The 18,488-nt window shown below is 51.6% G+C and overlaps 1 protein-coding gene and 2 long non-coding RNA genes across 13 annotated transcripts in view; 1 reads left to right on the forward strand and 2 right to left on the reverse strand.

Annotated features, from left to right (window-relative positions):
* On the reverse strand, positions 1,379 to 4,671 carry LOC108636068. The gene is made up of 4 exons (XR_001918117.1): positions 4,542 to 4,671; positions 3,135 to 3,270; positions 2,264 to 2,336; positions 1,379 to 1,755 (listed from the first exon to the last, which is right to left on the reverse strand). It is a non-coding gene; the product is annotated as an uncharacterized LOC108636068 (long non-coding RNA).
* Positions 6,135 to 16,888, reverse strand: LOC108636069. Its single transcript, XR_001918118.1, has 3 exons — positions 14,820 to 16,888; positions 6,452 to 6,643; positions 6,135 to 6,367 (listed from the first exon to the last, which is right to left on the reverse strand). It is a non-coding gene; the product is annotated as an uncharacterized LOC108636069 (long non-coding RNA).
* The window catches only part of CACNA1C (calcium voltage-gated channel subunit alpha1 C), a 391,277-nt gene continuing 385,923 nt past the window's right edge, over positions 13,135 to 18,488 (forward strand). For all 11 annotated transcript variants that reach the window (XM_018048697.1, XM_018048696.1, XM_018048698.1 and 8 more), the window contains exon 1: positions 13,135 to 13,781. In XM_018048697.1, the coding sequence (XP_017904186.1) occupies positions 13,733 to 13,781 (49 nt within the window). In that variant the 5' untranslated portion in view covers positions 13,135 to 13,732. The remainder of the gene's footprint in view (positions 13,782 to 18,488) is intronic.

The following is an 18,488-nucleotide window of genomic DNA, read 5'->3' on the forward strand; positions in this document are numbered from 1 at the left end:
AGGCCCAGGTGTTTTCAGAGACAAAATCCCTAAATGTGAATTTTGTCAACGAGAGCTTGTAAGAGACAGATGCTAGGGAGGGCAAACAGATAAATCCAGGTATTACAGACGGGACATGGGCAAAGGCAAGGATTATACACGTTATGTAAAGAAACACAGTGTGTGTAGATAGGAAATTGCAAAAGGCAGACGCTGTGCGGGATGGTCTGTGGGCCAGAATTAGTGCCTCATACGTAACATGGGCATCTTACTAGAAAAGTAAGACCCCAACCTTTCACAAAGAGACCCAGCCCCCAGAGAGGGTCTTTTTAGTTAAGTAGCCCCTAAATAGGGCTTCCCAGGTGGCACCAGTGGTAAAGATGCCCCTGCCGACGCAGGAGACATAAGAGACACTGGTTTGATCTCTGTGTTGGGAAGATTCCCTGGAGGAGAGCATGGCAACCCACTCTAGTGTTCTTGCCTAGAGAATTCTGTGGACAGAAGCATCTGGTGGGCTACAGCCCATGGGGTCGAGAAGAGTCAGACACAACTGAGTGACTAGCACACACACACACAAACTCTATTCTAGGAACAAGAAATTTAAAGGCAAGTAGAATATGGTTCTCGCCCCTGAGATGCTCGAAGTCCACTCGAAGAGATGGGAGGTAAAGAAACGACCAAATAAACAAAGAGTACTAAGGGTATAAGGACTTCCCTGGTGGTCCAGTGGCTAAGACTCCATGTTTCCAATACAGGGGAACCAGGTTCGATTCCTGGTCAGGGAACTAGATCCCACATGCCACAGCTAAGGCCTGGCACAAATAAATAAACAAATAAAAATATTTTTAAAATAAGTAGTATAACTGGTGCTTTAAGACAGATGACTATAAAGCTCTATGGGGGACAGAGTCGGGGCCTCACCCACCTGAGCAGGTGGCTTTGAGACTAACAGGAACCAAAGGATACCAGAGAGGTGCCACATGTGCAGGCTGGAAACCAGGATGAAGGAGAGAAGAAATGAGGGGTCATTTTGGACCACCAGGCCCCACGGGTGGGCAGGGAGCATTCCTGGGCTGGGCCAGGGGATTACCAGCCTTGCATCCCACGGGACATCTTATGGGCCATGAATTCTGGTGTGTATTGAGAGATGCTTCTTCGGGGGTAAGGTTTATGCAAAGAGCTAGAAGAAGGCCGAGACCCATCTGCTGCTTGGCCACTTTGTTGAAAGTACAACAGCACTAGATTTTTCTTTCAAGTCGTCCCCTCTTCATTCAACATTTTGCTCCCCAAATGCAGCTGCCCCACCCAGTGGAGGCTCACCCAGGACCTCAGCCATGAGAAGGTTGGACCATAAAACTCTGTTTGTTTTTTTTTTTTAATCATTCATAATGTGGGCGTTTATTGACAATGTACAATGGGAATGCTTCAGCCTCGCACTCGCCAAATGGGAGTAATGGTGATGAATCCCCGGAAAGGGAGTTTGCTCTGCCGAACAATCCATCTCACCAGGACCTTCGCTAAATGCATAGGCTTGACAGCAAACAATTTAGCTAATCCAACTCCTACCCCTCTGGGATTTGCTTTCAGGGTTTCAAGGGAAATTTTCCAGCAGAAAATGGTTACTTAGATAAAATTACTGAAATTTTATTGCAGGGATGGTTCTCAGGGTCTGGTGTGGGCTGGGTGATGTGGAGACGCTGAGTGCTCTTGACTTTCTGAAGAATTGCTTCAAACAGATAATAGGCTCTTATGCAAAAGATGGAGGCCAACCATTCTCTTTTTCTGAAGTGGGAAAGAAGACAAAAAGAAGAGGGCTGGAATTGTGGTTGATGATGTTTAGGTTGGGCCAAGCGTGGGTACTGGTGCTGCCACAGAGGGTCACGGATGATGTAAAATCCCACCTTCCCAGTAGTAAATACCCTGCTGTGTCTATATGTCTATTCTCTGCACATTTTCTTTTCTTTGTTTAATATTTGTTCATTGGGCTGCACCGGGTGGTAGTTGTGGCAGGTGGGATCCAGTTCCCAAAACAGGGATTGAACCTGGGCCCCCTGCTTTGGGAGCACAGGTCTCAACCCCTGGACCCTGCAGGGAAGGCCCTCATGTCATATTTTCATACTAATGATGCTCCTCTTATGCTCAGACCCCTCTCCTGGGGAGTTTGTCAGTTGGTGTCTGAGATTGACACCATGGCTGATATTCAAAGGCCAGGAGAGACTTGGCCAAATTCGTGCAGCTGGGCATGAGCAGGTGCAGGCTTTGGACCCAGAGCTCATTCCCGTACCTGACCATCATGGCTCCAAGACAGTGACCGAGAACGTGACAGGTTCAGGTTCCCCCGATGAGGCCCAGCTGGACTGCAGAATGGAGAGAAGGAGAAAATTCAATCTCCAATCATTGAAAGAGCAAATACAGGCAGTGAAGTCCCAGAGTCTGTTCTGTTTAACTTTCCCAATGGAAACCACACTGGCAAATGGAATGATTCTGTCTTGGAGTGAAGTACAAATAATCAGAGGTCAGAAGGATCCCTCAGGAGCATTTTCAAGGCCAGGTAATTGCTGTTCAGTCGCTAAGGTGTGTCTGACTCTTTGCCACCCTCCGGACTGTAGCCCTCCAGGCTCCTCTGTCCATAGGATTTCCCAGGCAAGAATACTGGAGTGGGTTTCCATTTCCTTCTCCAGGGGATCTTCCCAACCCAGGGATCAAACTCATGTCTCCAGCATTGGCAGGTGGGTTCTTTACTACTGAGCCACGTGGGAAGCCCCCAGGGCCACATGAGTGTGTGCTAAGTCGCTTCCATCATGTCTGACGCTTTGCAACCTTGTCTATGTTAACCTTCCAGGCTCCTCTGTCCGTGGGATTCCCCAGTCAAGAATACTGGAGTGGGTTGCCATGACCTCCTCCAGGGGATCTTCCCCACCCAGGGATCGAATCGGAATCTGTTATGCCTCCTATACTGGCAGGCGGGTTCTCTACCACTAGAGCCACCATAGTTTCTGGGATATTGTGACCACGTGACACTGCTTTCTTTTCTCCAAGAAGCAGCATAAAAACCTCAGGAAGAGAAGTAGGTCCTTCAAGATCGTGTTGGGGGTGGAAGGTAGAATGAGAAGGGGAACCAGGGCTTTTTACATGTTGCCCACGTGTATACTTACCTGGCCCATGCCTGTTGCCAGAAGCCCACCGTCATTCCATACAAATACAGCCTCAGAGGCCAGGCCAGCTCGGGTCTCCCTGGACTTCGAACTGTGCCAATTCCAGAGTCTCCACACCATTTTGCTCACATAGCCTCTGAAAAGAGTTTTGAAAAATTATGTGTCTCATCATACATTTCAAGTTGACATCCCCATATTTTCATGATAAGTTTAAATGGTTGTAAATGATGCAATTTCTAGTGCTTTGTAACTCTTGACAGTTAAAAGTAAAATAAAATTGTTGCATCACTCTTTAAAAAGTTTCAATGGAATATAAACACCGAGCTATTTGAAACCTTCTATTATCCATTCAGAACTATATAAAAGCTCTTTTTTAAAAAAAAAGAAAAAAGAAAGAAAACAAAGATTTCATATCACTTCTTTTTCTCCTTGGAAACATAGTTCCATTCCATTTCCTCCGTAAAGCTTCACCCTGATGCAAGATAATTTTGTGCTTGAAAGTCTTTCACTGATCGTACTACCCTGCCAGAAAAAGAGATATATAAATTATATTTAAATTAAAATAAAGTTCCTGTGACTATAAGGCTCAGTGCCACAGGTTTCCTCCAGATTGAAATATCATTGCAAATATTATTAGTGTACAATTGAGCAAGGGCTTCCCTAGTGGCTCAAGTGGTAAAGAATCTGCCTGCCAAGGCAGGAAACACAGATTCAATCTCTGAGTCGGGAAGATCCTCTGGAGGAGGAAATGGCAACTCACTCCAGTATTCTTGCCTGGAGAATCCCCATGGACAGAGGAGCCTGCTGGGCTATATAGCCCATGGGGTCTCAGAGTCAGATGTGACTTAGCAACGAAACAACAACAACAATTGAGTAAAACAACATAATCACATGATGAGCTTTAAAAGCAGCTCTCAATATAAAGTTTAAATAGTATCAGAAATGTGTCTCTTAAAGAGATGGGTGACTGGGGGTGGGTGTGGGGCCTGATTAAAGGAGCCTTTCTAGATAGACACGAGTGTTTCAAATGTCTCTGTCTTCGATGCCTGGAGGGAGTCACATTACAGGCAGATGGACCTGGAAGGATGGAGGGGGTCAGCGGGGTGACAGGGGTGTCTCTCCTCTGTAGTAGGGGGAGGGATGGCTGAGAAGGGTCAGAAAAGAAAGGACAACCTCTGTCCCAGGTTGTCCTTTGTCCAGAGTTAAGGTTGAGCACATAAGAAATTTAAGGGTCTGGAAACTAAAACCCATCCAGATGTGGGTTCCTCGAACACATTTGAAGACGCCATAAACCACTGCAAACACTTGGAGCCCACTTGGGGAAGTGTCAGCATGTACTGATTCACCTACAGAAGAATAGTTTTCATCAGTTCATCAATATTAATATAGACATAAATATACCTGTACCTTCAGCAGGCTTAAAGACGGAAATGAGTTTGGAGGTATTTTGTCTGTAAAATCAGTCAAAATGGATAGTGTCATTGATATATCTGAAACAAATAAAACCAATGATATGCTACATAAATTATAGATGCTCTCAATATTCCCCCACCGCAAGGTCATTATGGTTACAACCTTCCCTCTTATGAATTAGAACCATTGACTGACTTTTATGATGATTGGAATGGAAACCGATTCAACTGATTGGAACTTGGCACATCTCTGATCACCTGTAGGTCACACACAAAGTTGCTGACTTCTGTCAGTCTGTTAGTCAGGACAGGCAATGGTATCCATCGGCAGAGACTTCCTGATTTGGGGGGATTCATATAATAAAAGCTTACTTGCCTCTCATGCTGCATGTCCAGATGGGGTCAGTGCAAAGGCTCTCCTTCACAAAGGCATTGGGAGATCCTGGCCAGTGCATTCTTCTTTATCTCACAGCGAGTCCATCTGGATTTCAGGGCAGAAGAGAACAAAGAGGCCCTACCACGGGCTTCTCATGATCTCAACCTGCAAGGGACACATCCCTCTCTACTCAAGTACTTTTGGTCAGAACCAGCCGAATAGTGTGTCCAGATACAGGAGAGAAATGAATGTTTCCATGTGGCCAGAGTGGAGGAAAACAGAATATCTTTGGGACTAAACTGCAGCAGAAGTTTATATAGGTGTCACTTGATAAGCAGCATTAGTCAATTTGGGGAAAAAAGTGATCCCCAAGGTTTGGTGGTTAATAGTGAAATAATGAAGTTCTATTCAATGCAAACAATGACTATAGAAACAGGACTGAACATGAGAAGGGCAGAAAATTTTAATCTGATATGAAATATGGCAATATGGCAAAACTGGTGAATTGTGAAGGAATGCCATTGGTCGACAAGGATGATCATTACCCAAGACCTCCCTAGGGCAGTGCTGATTCTACAGGGTCGTGTGAGGAGATGGTTGGGAGTGCCCTGCCGTGACTGAAAGCCGCCAGGTTCTTGGTTGCACCAGGCTCCACCTGGCTATTGAATGGAAGTGATTTGGTAAGTTAACAATGCTTGCCTCCTAGGAGGCATCCTTTCTGGGTGTCCTGTAAGCCCCTGGACTCAGCTCTGCCTGCCTCAGATGTGTGATGGGGCATTGAACTTCTGTGAGAGTGGTGGTGATCAGTTATAACGCCTCCATCCCCGGGGCTTGGAGCTTCCCAGAGACAGTGACTAAGCCAGCTCTAGTACCAAGTGGGATCAGTCTGAGGGCATTTGGTTTTCCTTCCTGAGGATGTAAATATTTGGAGAGATTCCTATCTGTGTGGCCTGTTTTCATATTCATGACCCTGCTGGATTTGAGACTTTTAGCCTCCAAAACTGAAAGGCAGAAACATGTCTGTCATCTTAAACTACCCAGCAAGCTGTCAGTTTTTGGCAGCCTTAAGACACTAACTTCCCAGGTGGTACTAGTGGTAAAGTACCCGGCTGCCAACGCAGGAGACTTTAGAAATGCAGGTTCAGTCCCGGGGTTTGGAAGATTCCCTGGAGAAGGAAATGGCAACCCTCTCTAGTATTATTGCCTGGAGAATCCCATGGACAGAGGAGCCTGGTGGGCTACAGTCCATGGGGTCACAAAGAGTCAGACATGACTGAAGTGACTTAGTGTGACACAATACACTAACACACGTGGGAACCTGTGTCCATGTGGCCTTTAAGCCCCTCGGAAGTGGGCAGCTGGGGATGAAGGGGTCTGTGGGGTTTCTTCTGGAGTCAGCAGGTCATCCACAGGAAACTGACTTCCCCGGGGGCCTTGATGAGAAGCTAAGAAAATAATTTCAAACATTAATCTGCTTTCTTGCATTTGCTTCTCTTCGCAAAAAGCTGTAGGCCATGGGGCCCCATTACCTGGTTTTTCACAGGCGAAGTCCCAGCTGGCCGTGTGCCTTGGCCTGGGCTGGTGTCCTGCTGATGCAGAATGAGACCCAGACGTGGAGGGCCAGTCTCCAGGGCCAGGCCGGCCACCAACCTGCCGCTTTCTGTCTTGGGGTTGAGTCGCTGGAGATCACAATGGTGGGCCTGTCCTCCCTGTTGTTCCCCCTGTGATGTAAGGATGATGTGAATGAGGGCTGAGCCGCTTCACCTCCAAACACTCTGGCCTCCCCTTGGGGCTGAGATGGGGCTGACTTGCCAGGAGCATTTTCATTCAATGCAATGTGTACAGAAAACATGGCTGTAAAATCAGGTTCCAGTCTGGCCTCTGGGGAAGAATGGCCCTACATGGTCCTATGTGGTCCTTCACGGAGGTAAAGAGGTTTGGAAGGCACATGGAAGGAGGGCCATATTATTTGCCTATCATATTTACCTGGTCTGAAATGCCCACCCCTATAAATACTTACACACAGACAATCCTGTGGGTTAGAAATTTAAGTCTGAAACATATTCCTAGAAGGTCACTGTTACCTGGAGCTCCTGGCCTCTCTCCTCTGCACAGAATGACTGACACTCTAAGTCATCACCTTGGAGGGTGAGCGTTTGGGCAAAGATGCTGGACAGGTTATTTCTGCAGGAGGCGGCGGCAGCATTTAGTGCTGAGAGGTGGCCAGGGTGGACAGAGGGAGATGACGGGAAGGGACCCATGGGGCTTTGAGGGGAAGGTTAATCCAGGCTGACTCCTCAGAGGTGTTACTGGCTGCAGGGGGCTAGTGGGGGTGTGGTTCTGCTCAGAGGTCTGGCTTCCGAAGCTGTGGGCCAGGCAGGCAGAAAGAAGAAAAACATACCCGTCATCCCACCTCCCAAAGAAAGTTACTGTCAACATTTCAGGATGAACACTTTTTAGCCTTTTTCCTAGTTCAAACACATACTTTAGAAGAAAAATGGAATCGTAACACACATAAAATTTCATAGCCTGTTTTCTTATAGTGTAAATAGTCTTTGTCCATGTCCCTAATATAACTCCTTGTTATGGTTCACATCTCTGTATGGGTGCTCCCTGGTTTATCCACGAGGCAGGTGACAGCAGAGACTCTGAGGACAGACAGCTGGGTTCAAATCACAGGTTTTCCAGCATTCATCAGCTGTGACGTGACCCTCATAGAACACAGCATGACCAGCTCTCCATAGCCACTGCTGCTGCTGCTGCTAAGTCGCTTCAGTCGTGTCCGACTCTGCGCGACCCCGCAGATGGCAGCCCACCAGGCTCCTCCGTCCCTGGGATTCTCCAGGCAAGAACAATGGAGTGGGTTGCCACTTTCTGCTCCAATGCATGAAAGTGAAAAGTGAAAGTGAAGTCGCTCAGTCGTGTCCGACTCTTAGCGACCCCATGGACTGCAGCCCACCAGGCTCCTCTGCCCGTGGGATTTTCCATACCCACAGTAGTCTGTAAAGTAGGAGTAATGGTGCTTCCCTCATAGGGTTGTTCTGAGGAGCAAATGACTAAAAATCTTTAAAAAAAAACTTGAACTATAGTTAATTCACAATACTGTGTTAGTTTCAGGGGTACAGAAAGTGATTTCCTTATATACATATGTATGTATGTATGTATTCTTTTCCATTTGTGGTTTATGGCAGGATGTTGCCTATGGTTACCTGCGCTATACAGTAGCTCCTTACTAGTTACCTGTTTTGTATATGATAGTGTATATGTGTCAGTCTCAACCTCCCAATTTATCTCTTCCCTCCTTGCCCCAGGTAACCATAAGTTTGTTCTCTCAGGCTCTGACTCTATTTCTGTTTTGTAAATAAGTTCATTTGTACCCTTTTTAAGCTTCCGCATATAAGTGATATTATACGATATTTCTCCTTCTCTGTCTGCCTTACTTCACTAAGTAGGATAGTTTCTAGGTCCATCCACACCACTGCAAATGCCTTTATCTCATTCTTTTTTATGGGCAAATAATATTCCATTGTGTGAAGTATATAAATATACCACATCTTCCTTACCCATTCTGTTGATGGACACTTAGTTTCCTTCCATGTCTTGGCTATTACAAATAGTGCTGCTTTGAACATTGGGGTGCATGTATCTTTTTGAATTAGAGTTTTCATCTTTTCTGGATATATGCCCAGGAGTTGGATTGCTGGATCGTATGGTAACTGTATTTTTAGCTTTTTGGGAACCTCCATACTGTTTCCCAGGCTTCCCGGGTGGCACAGTGGGAAAGAATCTGCCTGCCAATGCAGGAGATGCAAGAGACGCAGGTTTGATCCCTGGGTTGGGAAGATTCCCCTGGAGTAGGAAATGGCAGCCCACTCCCATATTCTTGCCTGGAAAATCTCATGGACAGAGGAGCCTGGTGGGCTACAGTCCATGGGGTTACAATGAGTTGGACGTGACTGAGCGCACAGCATACTGTTTTCGATAGTGGCTGCTACAATAATCTCTTGCTATTTTCTTCTAACCAACCTTTTATGTTGGGTATTTAGATTGTTTCCAAGTTTTTCACTCTTACAAATGTATTGTAATTAACAAATTCAGCGCACTCTTAATTGCTTCCAAAAAAATTTTTTTGTGATCACTTTAAGGAATCTTTTCCAGAATGAATCATTCACTCAACATACAGTGAGTGTCCCTGTACACCAAGCATTAGACTCACACAAAGAAAAATGAACACAGTTCTCTTTCTGAAGACATTTAAGATGTAGTGCGAAGACGGCTGGAGAAAAGGCACATTCGCATCCAGATATTACACCATACACTGCACCGGAAGAGTGCCTGTCTGTAGCACCCTGCCCAGGAGAGCAGAGGTGAGAGTCTCACCGAAGGGTACAGTCAGGTCACGAAAGACAGAAAGATCCCTCCTCGGCTCCCACCTCCCAAACCCCAGTAGGAATCCGGGATGGCTTCTGTTTGTCACATTGAGAATCTGTTCCCTGGAAAGGGAGCACCCAGGGCTGTGTTCCAAAGTGAGAAGCTGAGATATGGGTGCTCGTTGCGAGACCAAATATTTAGAAAGTACCTTTTTCTGGAAGGCAAAAAATACGTTTCACAGCTGAAAAGATAAGTGAAAAACCAAACTGGAGAGGCATGAAGGTAATATTTACTTGCTAGATTTACATGGTGCCTACCTGGAGAAAAGCCTGGCTGTAAATCCTGCCAGTGGCCCTGACACGGAGCACCAGCTCTCAGTTACCCAGCTCCCTGTGAACCCCCTAAGGCATTCTTTGCAATCATTTTGCTGTGGTGGCTCAGTCACTAAGTCATGTCTGATTCTTTGTGACCCCACAGGCAACAATGAAGATAAATAAAAATAAATAATAAACAAATATTTTAAAAAGAGTTCACAGAGTGAGTGGGCTATCATTTATTCTGAAACCCAAAGATAGGTTTTCATCTTTAATTCTCAACTTCTAGCTATTGTGTTGCTGTTTAGTCACTCAGGAGTATCTGACTCTTTGCGACCCCATGAACTGCAGCATGCCAGGCTTTCCAGTCCTTCACTATCTCCCGAAGTTTGCTCAAACTCATGCCCACTGTGTTGATAATGCCATCCAATCATCTCATCCTCTGTCACCCCCTCCTCCTCCTGCCTTCTATCTTTCCCAGCAGCAGGGTCTTTTCCAATGAGTCAGCTCTTCGCATCAGGTGGCCAAAGTATTGGAGCTTCAGCTTCAGCATCAGTCCTTCCAATGAATATCAGGGTTGATTTCCTTTAGGGTTGACTGATTTGATCTCCTTGCTGTTCAAGAGACACCCAAGAGTCTTCTCCAGTGCCACAGTTTGAAAGCATCAATTCTTCTTTGTGCTCAGCCTTTTTTATGGTCCAACTCTCATATCCATACATGACTACTGGAAAAACCATACCTTTGACTATATGGACCTTTGTAGGCAAAGTAGTGTCTCTGCTTTTTAATAAGCTGTCTAGGTTTGTCATAGCCTTTCTCCCAAGAAGCAAATGTCTTTTAATCATTTTAGGCAATCATTTTCCTGTCACTTTAGACTGCCCCATGCCCTGTCCCACCCAAGGTCACCCTTGGGCACCCCTTTTGAGCACAGGATCATGGTATCATCATGTGTTTGGAGTCAAATCCTCCTGGGCTAAGTCCAGGCTCCACAGTTTACCAACTGGATGACTCTGGACACACAGTCTCTAAGTCTCAGTTTCCGTATCTGTAAAATGGGGATGGCAATCACAACAGTAGCACCAGCGTTATCCTTGCACTGAGGATGTCACAGCCCAGCCCACTGAGCACTGTCTGATATTGTCATTATTCCTGTAGTGCAGTGTGTAGAGGGCTGCAAAACAATTTTAGTATTAGTTAAACAAATAAACAGATGCACGGGCCTCTGAAACACAGCCTATGGTGGTGCACTCTAAAGCTAAATGGAAGGGATCTTTGGATTTGTGTCGTTTCTGATTTTTTTCTCTTAGCTTGAAAATTGAGTGTGAACACACCAGAATGGTAAAGAAGCCAGATTTCTCTCCTAACCAACCAAATCTAGACCACTGTTCACGGTAGAATGAAGAAGATGGATAGAGCTTAATACCTCTCACAGGGGCCTTGGCATTGTAAGCTGGGGCCCAAATCCTTGGCCCAAGGAATGGGGCTGAACTGGTGAGGATTCAGACAGAAATCCGGGTGCCTACAGAGGCATTTTGATGCATACTGTGGTGGCATCTTAGGGACTCGTTCCCTCTGCCAGACATTGTTCTGTACACTTGAGATAAACTGGTGTGCAAAAAGCACAGAGTTCCCTGCCCTCACGGGGTTTATGTTTTAGTGGGGCAAATAGTCAATAAACCATGCAATAAATGAATAAGTAGACTATATGGTATGTTACACACGGATTAAACAAAAAAATTAAAAGTGGAGGAAGGGGAGATTGAGGGCTCTGGAGGGGCTGCTAGGTGCAGTGGGAGACTGACTCCAGGACCTCTGTGTATGCTGAAATCCGTGGGTTCTCAAGCTCCTTTTACAAAAAGGTGTTTGGCTGTTCCCGGTATCTGCGATTGCATTTTGGCCTTCGGTATTCGCAGTTCCACAGGCACGGACTCGATGAACCATGAAGATCCATCCACAGGTCCACTATACTAAGTGGGGCGGTCAGGGTGAACCTCGCTGAGAAAGTGCAATTTGAGCAAAGTCTTGAAGATGAGGGGGTTCATCAGGTAGACAGCTGAGGTGGGGGTTGCAGGCAGGGCAGGCAGCTAGAGCAAAGGGCTCTCGGGGTGTGTGAGTGAGAAGAAGGAGGGGTGTCCTGGAGAGCCTGGGGGCGCACAGCGGAGAGGGTGAGGCTGGATCAGGGACGCTGGGGGAGAGGCACTGGGGGCACCTAGACTCAGCGGCCGCGGGTCCCTGGAGGCTGCCATGAGGGCCCGGCTTTTACTAAGTGAACAGGGAGCCCTGCGGAGGAGGGTCAGAGGTAGGTGCCCATGCACAGAGAGGTGCTGACACATGACCCTTTAGGTGCTGTATTGAGAAGACACCCAAGGAGAGGAGGGCTTCGAAGAGGGAAAAGACCCTCTGCAGGAGCTCGAGTGAGGGGCATGTGGGCTCAGGCTGGGGTTGCTGCGGGGGGACTGCGAAGTGGTCACATTCAAGAGTCTTCGGGATTTCGCTAAGGACCGGATGAGAGAAAGCAATCAAGAACCACTCCAGATCTTTGGGCCCATCAACTGAGAGACGGGGAGCCTGTTGAGGAGCAAGTTTTGCACAGAAAGCAAGGAATTCCGCATTGGCTCTGTTGGGTTTTGAGATGCCCGAGCGGAGACTAAGTTGGCCATGTAGCCTGGCGTTCAGGAAGACGGGTCTGGGCTGTCACACCACGGACACCGGAGATGGATGGGCTCCCCCCGCGGGGAGAAGGGCGGCTGGGGAGTGAGGGTCTGAGAGTAGGAAGCGGGCTGTTTTCCCAAGTGGGAGCTGTAGGCGCCCCTGCCAGGGCCCCGGGCAGCCCACTGTCAGGAGCCCGGGCCTGCAGGGGGTGCCATGGACCTTCCGTGGCTGCCTGAGGACGGGGAGAAAGGTCCGCCGCTCCGGAAGGAAAGCGCTCAGTGGATTCCCGCTGGAGTGGCAGAAATAATTAAGAGGAGAAGGTAAGGATCTCGAGTAGCACACGTGCTCCGGTGTCTCGGAGGAATTAAGAAACCCCGGTCTATTAATCTGCTCAGACATCTGGGCACCGCTGCCTCGCCAGGAGGCTCCGCCCCTCGGGCCCTCTCTCCCTGCCCTGTCTCTCCCCATCCTCGCCTCTCCACGCCACTCGTGCAACCGCCCTGGTCCTAATCGATCAAACAGAGCCTTGGCATCGCGGCTCTTTCTGCTCAGTGGCCCGACCCGCCGAGACTCTAGGTGGGCTGATGGCAGCCCCTCCTGGAATTGCGCGCCCGAGGCCTCGCCGCCTTGGCGCCCGCGCAGGACTCGGGGGCCGGGGCGGGGCGCGAGGGGTGTGTCTGGACGGCATGTGGGCCGAGGCGCGGGCGATCGGGCGAGCTGGGGCTCTAGCCGGGCTCGAGTCGGCTCCGCGTGCCCTGCGCCGTGCGCCCCGCGCCGTGCGCCCGGCCCCGCGCGCCGCCGCCACATCTGGAAGCGTTCAGCGCGTCCGCCTGGGGCGCGCCGGGCGGGCGGGCGGGCGGGCGGGGCGGCGGGCCGCGGGGTGAGCGCCGCGCTCCGCGCTCCTGCCCGCGGCTCCCTCTCGCCGCCTCTGCAGAAACAGCTCCTGCCAGAGCGGCGCGCGGCGCGGCCCGGAGCGGCGGCGCCTTCCTGCCTCCTCGCCCTCGGGACTCGCCGGACCTTCGGGCAGAGAAAGCGGAGCCGGGCCGGGGAGGACGCGCCGAGAGCGGGCGGAGACGGTTCGGGCCGGCGGCCGGCGGGCCCTCCCCCCGCCCCGGGGTCCGCGCGCCCCTCTCCCCTTCCGCCTCCTCTCGCTCTGCCTCCCCATTTATTTTCTCAAATGCTGTGGCCGCCAGAGGTGCGGCGCTGAATTCTTGAAAGGGGCCCGGATGTGCTGAGGATGCGCGACAGCCCCGCTGAAGGAGGCAGGAGTGGAAAGGAACGGTTTCTGGTGTTTGATGCAATGATGGGGATCAGGTAATCGCCAGAGGTAAAGAAGAGCTGCTGCAGACCCACGGCTTCCTCGGTTCTGCACGAGACCCGCCGGCCCGGAGCAGGGATCGGGGCAGACCCGCTCGGGGGTGTTTGACATTTCCTCCTCTTCGTGGCTTCTTCTGCTCACACGATTCTTGGTCCATGGTCAATGAAAACACGAGGATGTACATTCCGGAGGAGAACCACCAAGGTAAGGCTGGACCCCGCCGCCGCGCCCGCCGGCCTCGCCCGCGCGTCCTTCTCCCGGAGCGGCCGGGGGCCCGCGGGACCCGGGCCGAACCGAGCGGAAAATCCCCGCCCCTCCCCCGCCTGCACCCGCGGGCCCCCCGGAGCCGCGCGTCCGGAGAAATTCCGGGCGAGGGGAAAAGTTCCCAAGTGTCTGCTCCGGCCTCGCTGGCTCGCGCTCGCCAGGGGAGCCCGACTGCCCGGCCGGCGACGCCCCAGCCCCGCGGGCCGGGGTCCTCGCCTCGCCCGGGCGCGGCTTGGAGCGCGCGCGGGCGCGCGCGCCCCGCACCAGGCCGGCCGGCGCCCCCGCCCGCTGCCCGGCGCCCCGGCCCCGCGCCCCCGCCTGGGCAGCGCGCTCCGGCGGGCGGGTGGGGGCCGAGAGAAGGCTGTGAGCCTCGGCGCCTCTCCCTTCCCTTCTCCCCCTCTTTCCCTCTCCCTGTGTCCCTCTTCTCGGCTCACCTACACCCTCCCACCTCTCTGCAGCCACTGACCCCGCGCGCCCACGCCCCGTGTGTTCTTATTCGCACCCACATGCGGGCTAGCACCTGAGGATGTCGGCGGGGGTTAGAAATCGGGCGGTGTGTGGGCCCTGCTTTCTCATGTTTTAAGGCAATAATAAAGGGTGTGCCGAGCTCACGCGGCTGTACACTGTCGCCCAGTGTTTTCCAGCGTCTCCATCCTTGGCATCAAGTGTCAGCCGCTCCCCCTGCGAGGGGGGAAGGCTTTCAGGCAACTCCCAGCTTCCTGGAAACTTTCTCCCTTACCACCTCCCCCCCCCCCCCCCCGCCCATATTAACAAGTTATTATTTTTTGGCACTGCTCAGCAATTAAGGTCGATATGGAGTGGAGAGGGCTGGTCTTGCTGGAGTGTGGCCGCCTCCAGCTCCGGCTGGGCCTCCCTGGTGGCTTCCTCTGCCTCTGGGTGCAGACTCTGCCTCGCCTCTCCCAGTTTCCCAAGCCTCCCTGTTTACATGCTTCCTTCCAGCCTCTTCCTTCTCAGTACCTGTCGCTGTTGGTCCTGCTACTGCCTGGGCACATCAGGTGCTCCTGTGAGGACAGCCTGGTGGTTTTTGTCTCCGTGTCTCTCCTTTCCAGCCTCCTCCCTCCTTTGGCCCCCAGCCTCACCCTTAGCAGGCAGAGTCCCTACCCTTTTGGAGCCAGAGGCCGCAGGGCAGCTTCCCTGGGCTCTGTCCAACCTAAAACTGATCTCCAGCTTGGGTGGCCGTGGGGAGACTGTGGCCTCTTTTAGTGCAAACGATTGTGTCAAGGACCATGGGTTCTAGGGTGAGCCGTGGCTTTCGGGTCAGGAGGGCAGCTCTGTCCCCATGTCCCACCCCTCACCTGTTCCGCTGTGCCCCTCCTGATGGAGTCCTGGACGGATTCAGAGGAAGGCAGGAGTGACACAAAAGAAAGGGTGATGTCTGTGAAGAGTGGAGGGGGGTAGGTTTCTGCCCTCGGGGCTCCCAGCTCAGCCCAGGCAGCCTTGAAGCGGAGCGCCCAGTGGCCACGTCCTGGCTGTCACCCACAATGGCAGTGACCTGTAGTCATGATTGTTATTCATGTGGCGATAATCCTCAGCAGTTCCTAGGGCCCCCTTTCTCTGTAGGACAAATCCTTTTGGGCCCTTTTTCCCCTTCCTTTTGCCCCCCCCACCCCCCAGCGCCTCCTCCCCTCCCGTCTGCAGGGAGCAGACATTCAAAGTAGGAGCAGAGGCCCTGTGAGGTCTGTGAGGAAGATGGAGGGGCGGGCAGCAGGGCGCGTGGCCGGGCGCGCTGCCTTCCCAGCCACACGCCACAAACGCTATGGCAACCTGGATCCCAGTCCTCTCCCTTGAAGCCGCAGTGATTATATAATTCTCGGAGCAGTTTTGCCTCCTTTCCTGGACTTGGTTCTCAGGTGTGAGAGCACCAGGACCCCCGTCTCCCTGCTGTCTTCTCCCTCCCAGCCACCCCCATCCTTGGCATTACCGGGGTCTTCCTGGGGCAGGAGGCGAGGAGGAGGGGCAGACCTGGAGGAGCAGGAGCGTCTGCCAGGAAGGGCTGGCTGTGGCTTCAGAACTAATGGAGCCGTGGAACATGCCCGGGGTCAGGGTCTCAGGACCCGAGAGGCCGGAGGAGTGGATGATGACGTCGGGCAGCCAGAGTGGAGGGCCGGAGAAGTTGCCGGGGCTGGGGGTTACACCCTCCTCTTCCCATCGCTTAGTGCATGGGCCCTTTCGTCCTGGTTTGCAGTGCTGTTGTAGGGGTCGGCGGTCAGGGTGTGGAGAGGCGTCAGCACATTGGAACAGCCTGCAGGTTCCCCGAGGGCTGGCCCCTGACCCCAGGTCCAGACTGGAAGGGGCTCATGGGCCTCCCCTCACCTCCATCTCCCATCTGCTCTGGTCGCTTGCCAGCCTCCCACTTTTCTGGGCTGATTTTCCATTGCAGGCTCCAGCTAGCAAATGAGTTTCTTAATAGTCAACCATTTAACAAATAAAACATCAGAACGTCCCTTATCTGCTAGAGACGAGGCAGAGGGGGAGGCGTGTTCTGGGAGCGGAAGACACACCGTGCTTTTCTTTTCAAAGCGGGACTTAGCGATGCGGCAGGACAGTCCTCATCGTGATAAAGTGATAGTAATCACGGTCAGGGGTCGGAGGGCATTGTTACCTGCACCCCAGCTTGTGCAGGTTGACACTAGCTTCTCTTTCTCGGATTCTGTGTGGAGAAACCCAGAGAAAAGGGCTTTTAAGTTTCCAAATACCGTTCCTAGTACCACTCAGACACTTTCCAGTGTATCAGAGTACTAGACAATCGAATCTATTACAAGAATCAATTATTCATTATTTCCATGGAGTACATGCTAACAGTATTTAAATGTGTGCGCATACATGCACACACACACACACACACACGCACACACACTGAGTAAAGAAGAGCTATTTTAAATAGATTACACAAGAGCCTAATGCCCTCTGGGGACCTGGTACACGGCAGACAGGAAGACTGGTGATGTAGTCCCTGTACCATTGCACACCTGTGCCTCACGTTGGGCGAATGGTTCTCTACAGGTTGATGCTACAGGTACAGGAGATGGTGAGCCATTGGCCCGTGAGTCTTGGAAATGACTTGGGACTCTTCCTTCAGTTTTCTCTGTGACTTAGAACTGCCTGAGGTGGGTTCTTCTGGGTGTAAACCGGATGCAGACGGAGACCCAGGGGCATCTCGGATCAGGGTCTGAGGCCCTGCTGATCTTTGTGTCCCCCACCTCCTAGCACAGCCTTGACCCTGGGGGGATGAAAGCAGCCCCCAGACCAGAGGGGCTGTGCTTCCTGCCTCTTCCAGGAGGTGGCGCTCCAGGGTCCGAGCGTCAGGAGGGGCACCTGCGGTGGGAGGCACAGGTGAGGGCAGCCTGGCTGCTGGGCCTCCTAGGCGTACCTGCCCCAGGGCAGAGGCCCGGAAGACTGGGGTGCCACGCCGTGCACATGATGCGCCCTCACCGACCCCCTTCCCTCTCCGGTTCTGAACCCACTTTAGTTTCTCCCACCCCATCGTTCCTCCTGCCCCAGCCCTGCAGTGACCTCTGGCACAGGCAGCATCCGCTAGGCTGAACCTGTCACGGCCCTGTATTAACATCCTCCCTGTATGTATTTCCTCCCCAGATTAATCTCACCAGGGCTTGGTGACCAGAGGGGCTGGTGGGTCCCAGGGCCGGCCTGAGGCCTTGCTGGAGTGTGGGGCTGGGAGGGGCTGGCCTATGGGGTTGCTCAAAGGCAAGAAGACATTCCCCTAGATTTATTAGGGGAAAAACACAGAAACAAGTGGGTATACACTTCACAGCTGATCTCTGTTTGTGAGTCTGGCTGGTGTCCTGCTGGGAACAGCAGCAGAGCTCCTGAGACCTCGGGTAGGAAGTGACTGCGATCTGTTCTGCTTCTCAGCACTGGGTCCTGCCCCCCTCCCCGCCCCCCTTCCCGTGTTCTCATTCCCATCCCTTTCTTTGCTCCACCTCCTAGCATAGCCTTGACCCTGGGGGGGATGAACTTTCTCGGCTGTTGAGGCAAGTTCCCAGGGTCCAAGGGCCCCGGCCGCCAACCTGACAGTGAAAGTGAGGGGCTGGAGCACCCGCCCCTCCTGGCCCAAGACCCTCCGGCTGGGGTCAGAGGTCACTTGGTGGTGACCTGTCAGTTGACAGCTCCTCACAGGGACTTTGGAGTTCGTGCTCCGCATTCGAAATCGGTAGACAATTTTATTTTCCAGTGTGAACTAAAGGATGCTGGTTGGGGAACTTTCCTGGCAGTCCCGTGGTTAAGACGTGGCCTTCCAGTGCAGCGGGGTGCGGGTTCAATCCCTGGTCAGGGAGCTGAGGACCTACATGCCTCGGGGCCAAAAATCCCAAACAAAAAACAGAAGCAATATTGTAACAGATTCGATAAAGACTTTAAGAATGGTGCACATCCAAAAAAAAACTTTAAAAATCTTAAAAAAAATAAGGAATCAGATGGATTGTTTGGGAAACACCTGGAGACTTAACAACAAGGCTAATTAGCAAGATAATCGCCCTGAGTGAGTCTGTTTCTAGGTTCTGTCCTGATGGTTGCCTACGTCTATCGTGGGCTCTGAGGATGAGAGGAGAAGACTGATTAGAAAAAAATTTTTAAATGGCATGGGGAATTGTTTTGCAAAATATCAGG

The sequence above is a fragment of the Capra hircus genome, chromosome 5 (genome assembly GCF_001704415.2).
Source record: "Capra hircus breed San Clemente chromosome 5, ASM170441v1, whole genome shotgun sequence".
In the NCBI taxonomy this organism is placed as follows: domain Eukaryota; kingdom Metazoa; phylum Chordata; class Mammalia; order Artiodactyla; family Bovidae; genus Capra; species Capra hircus.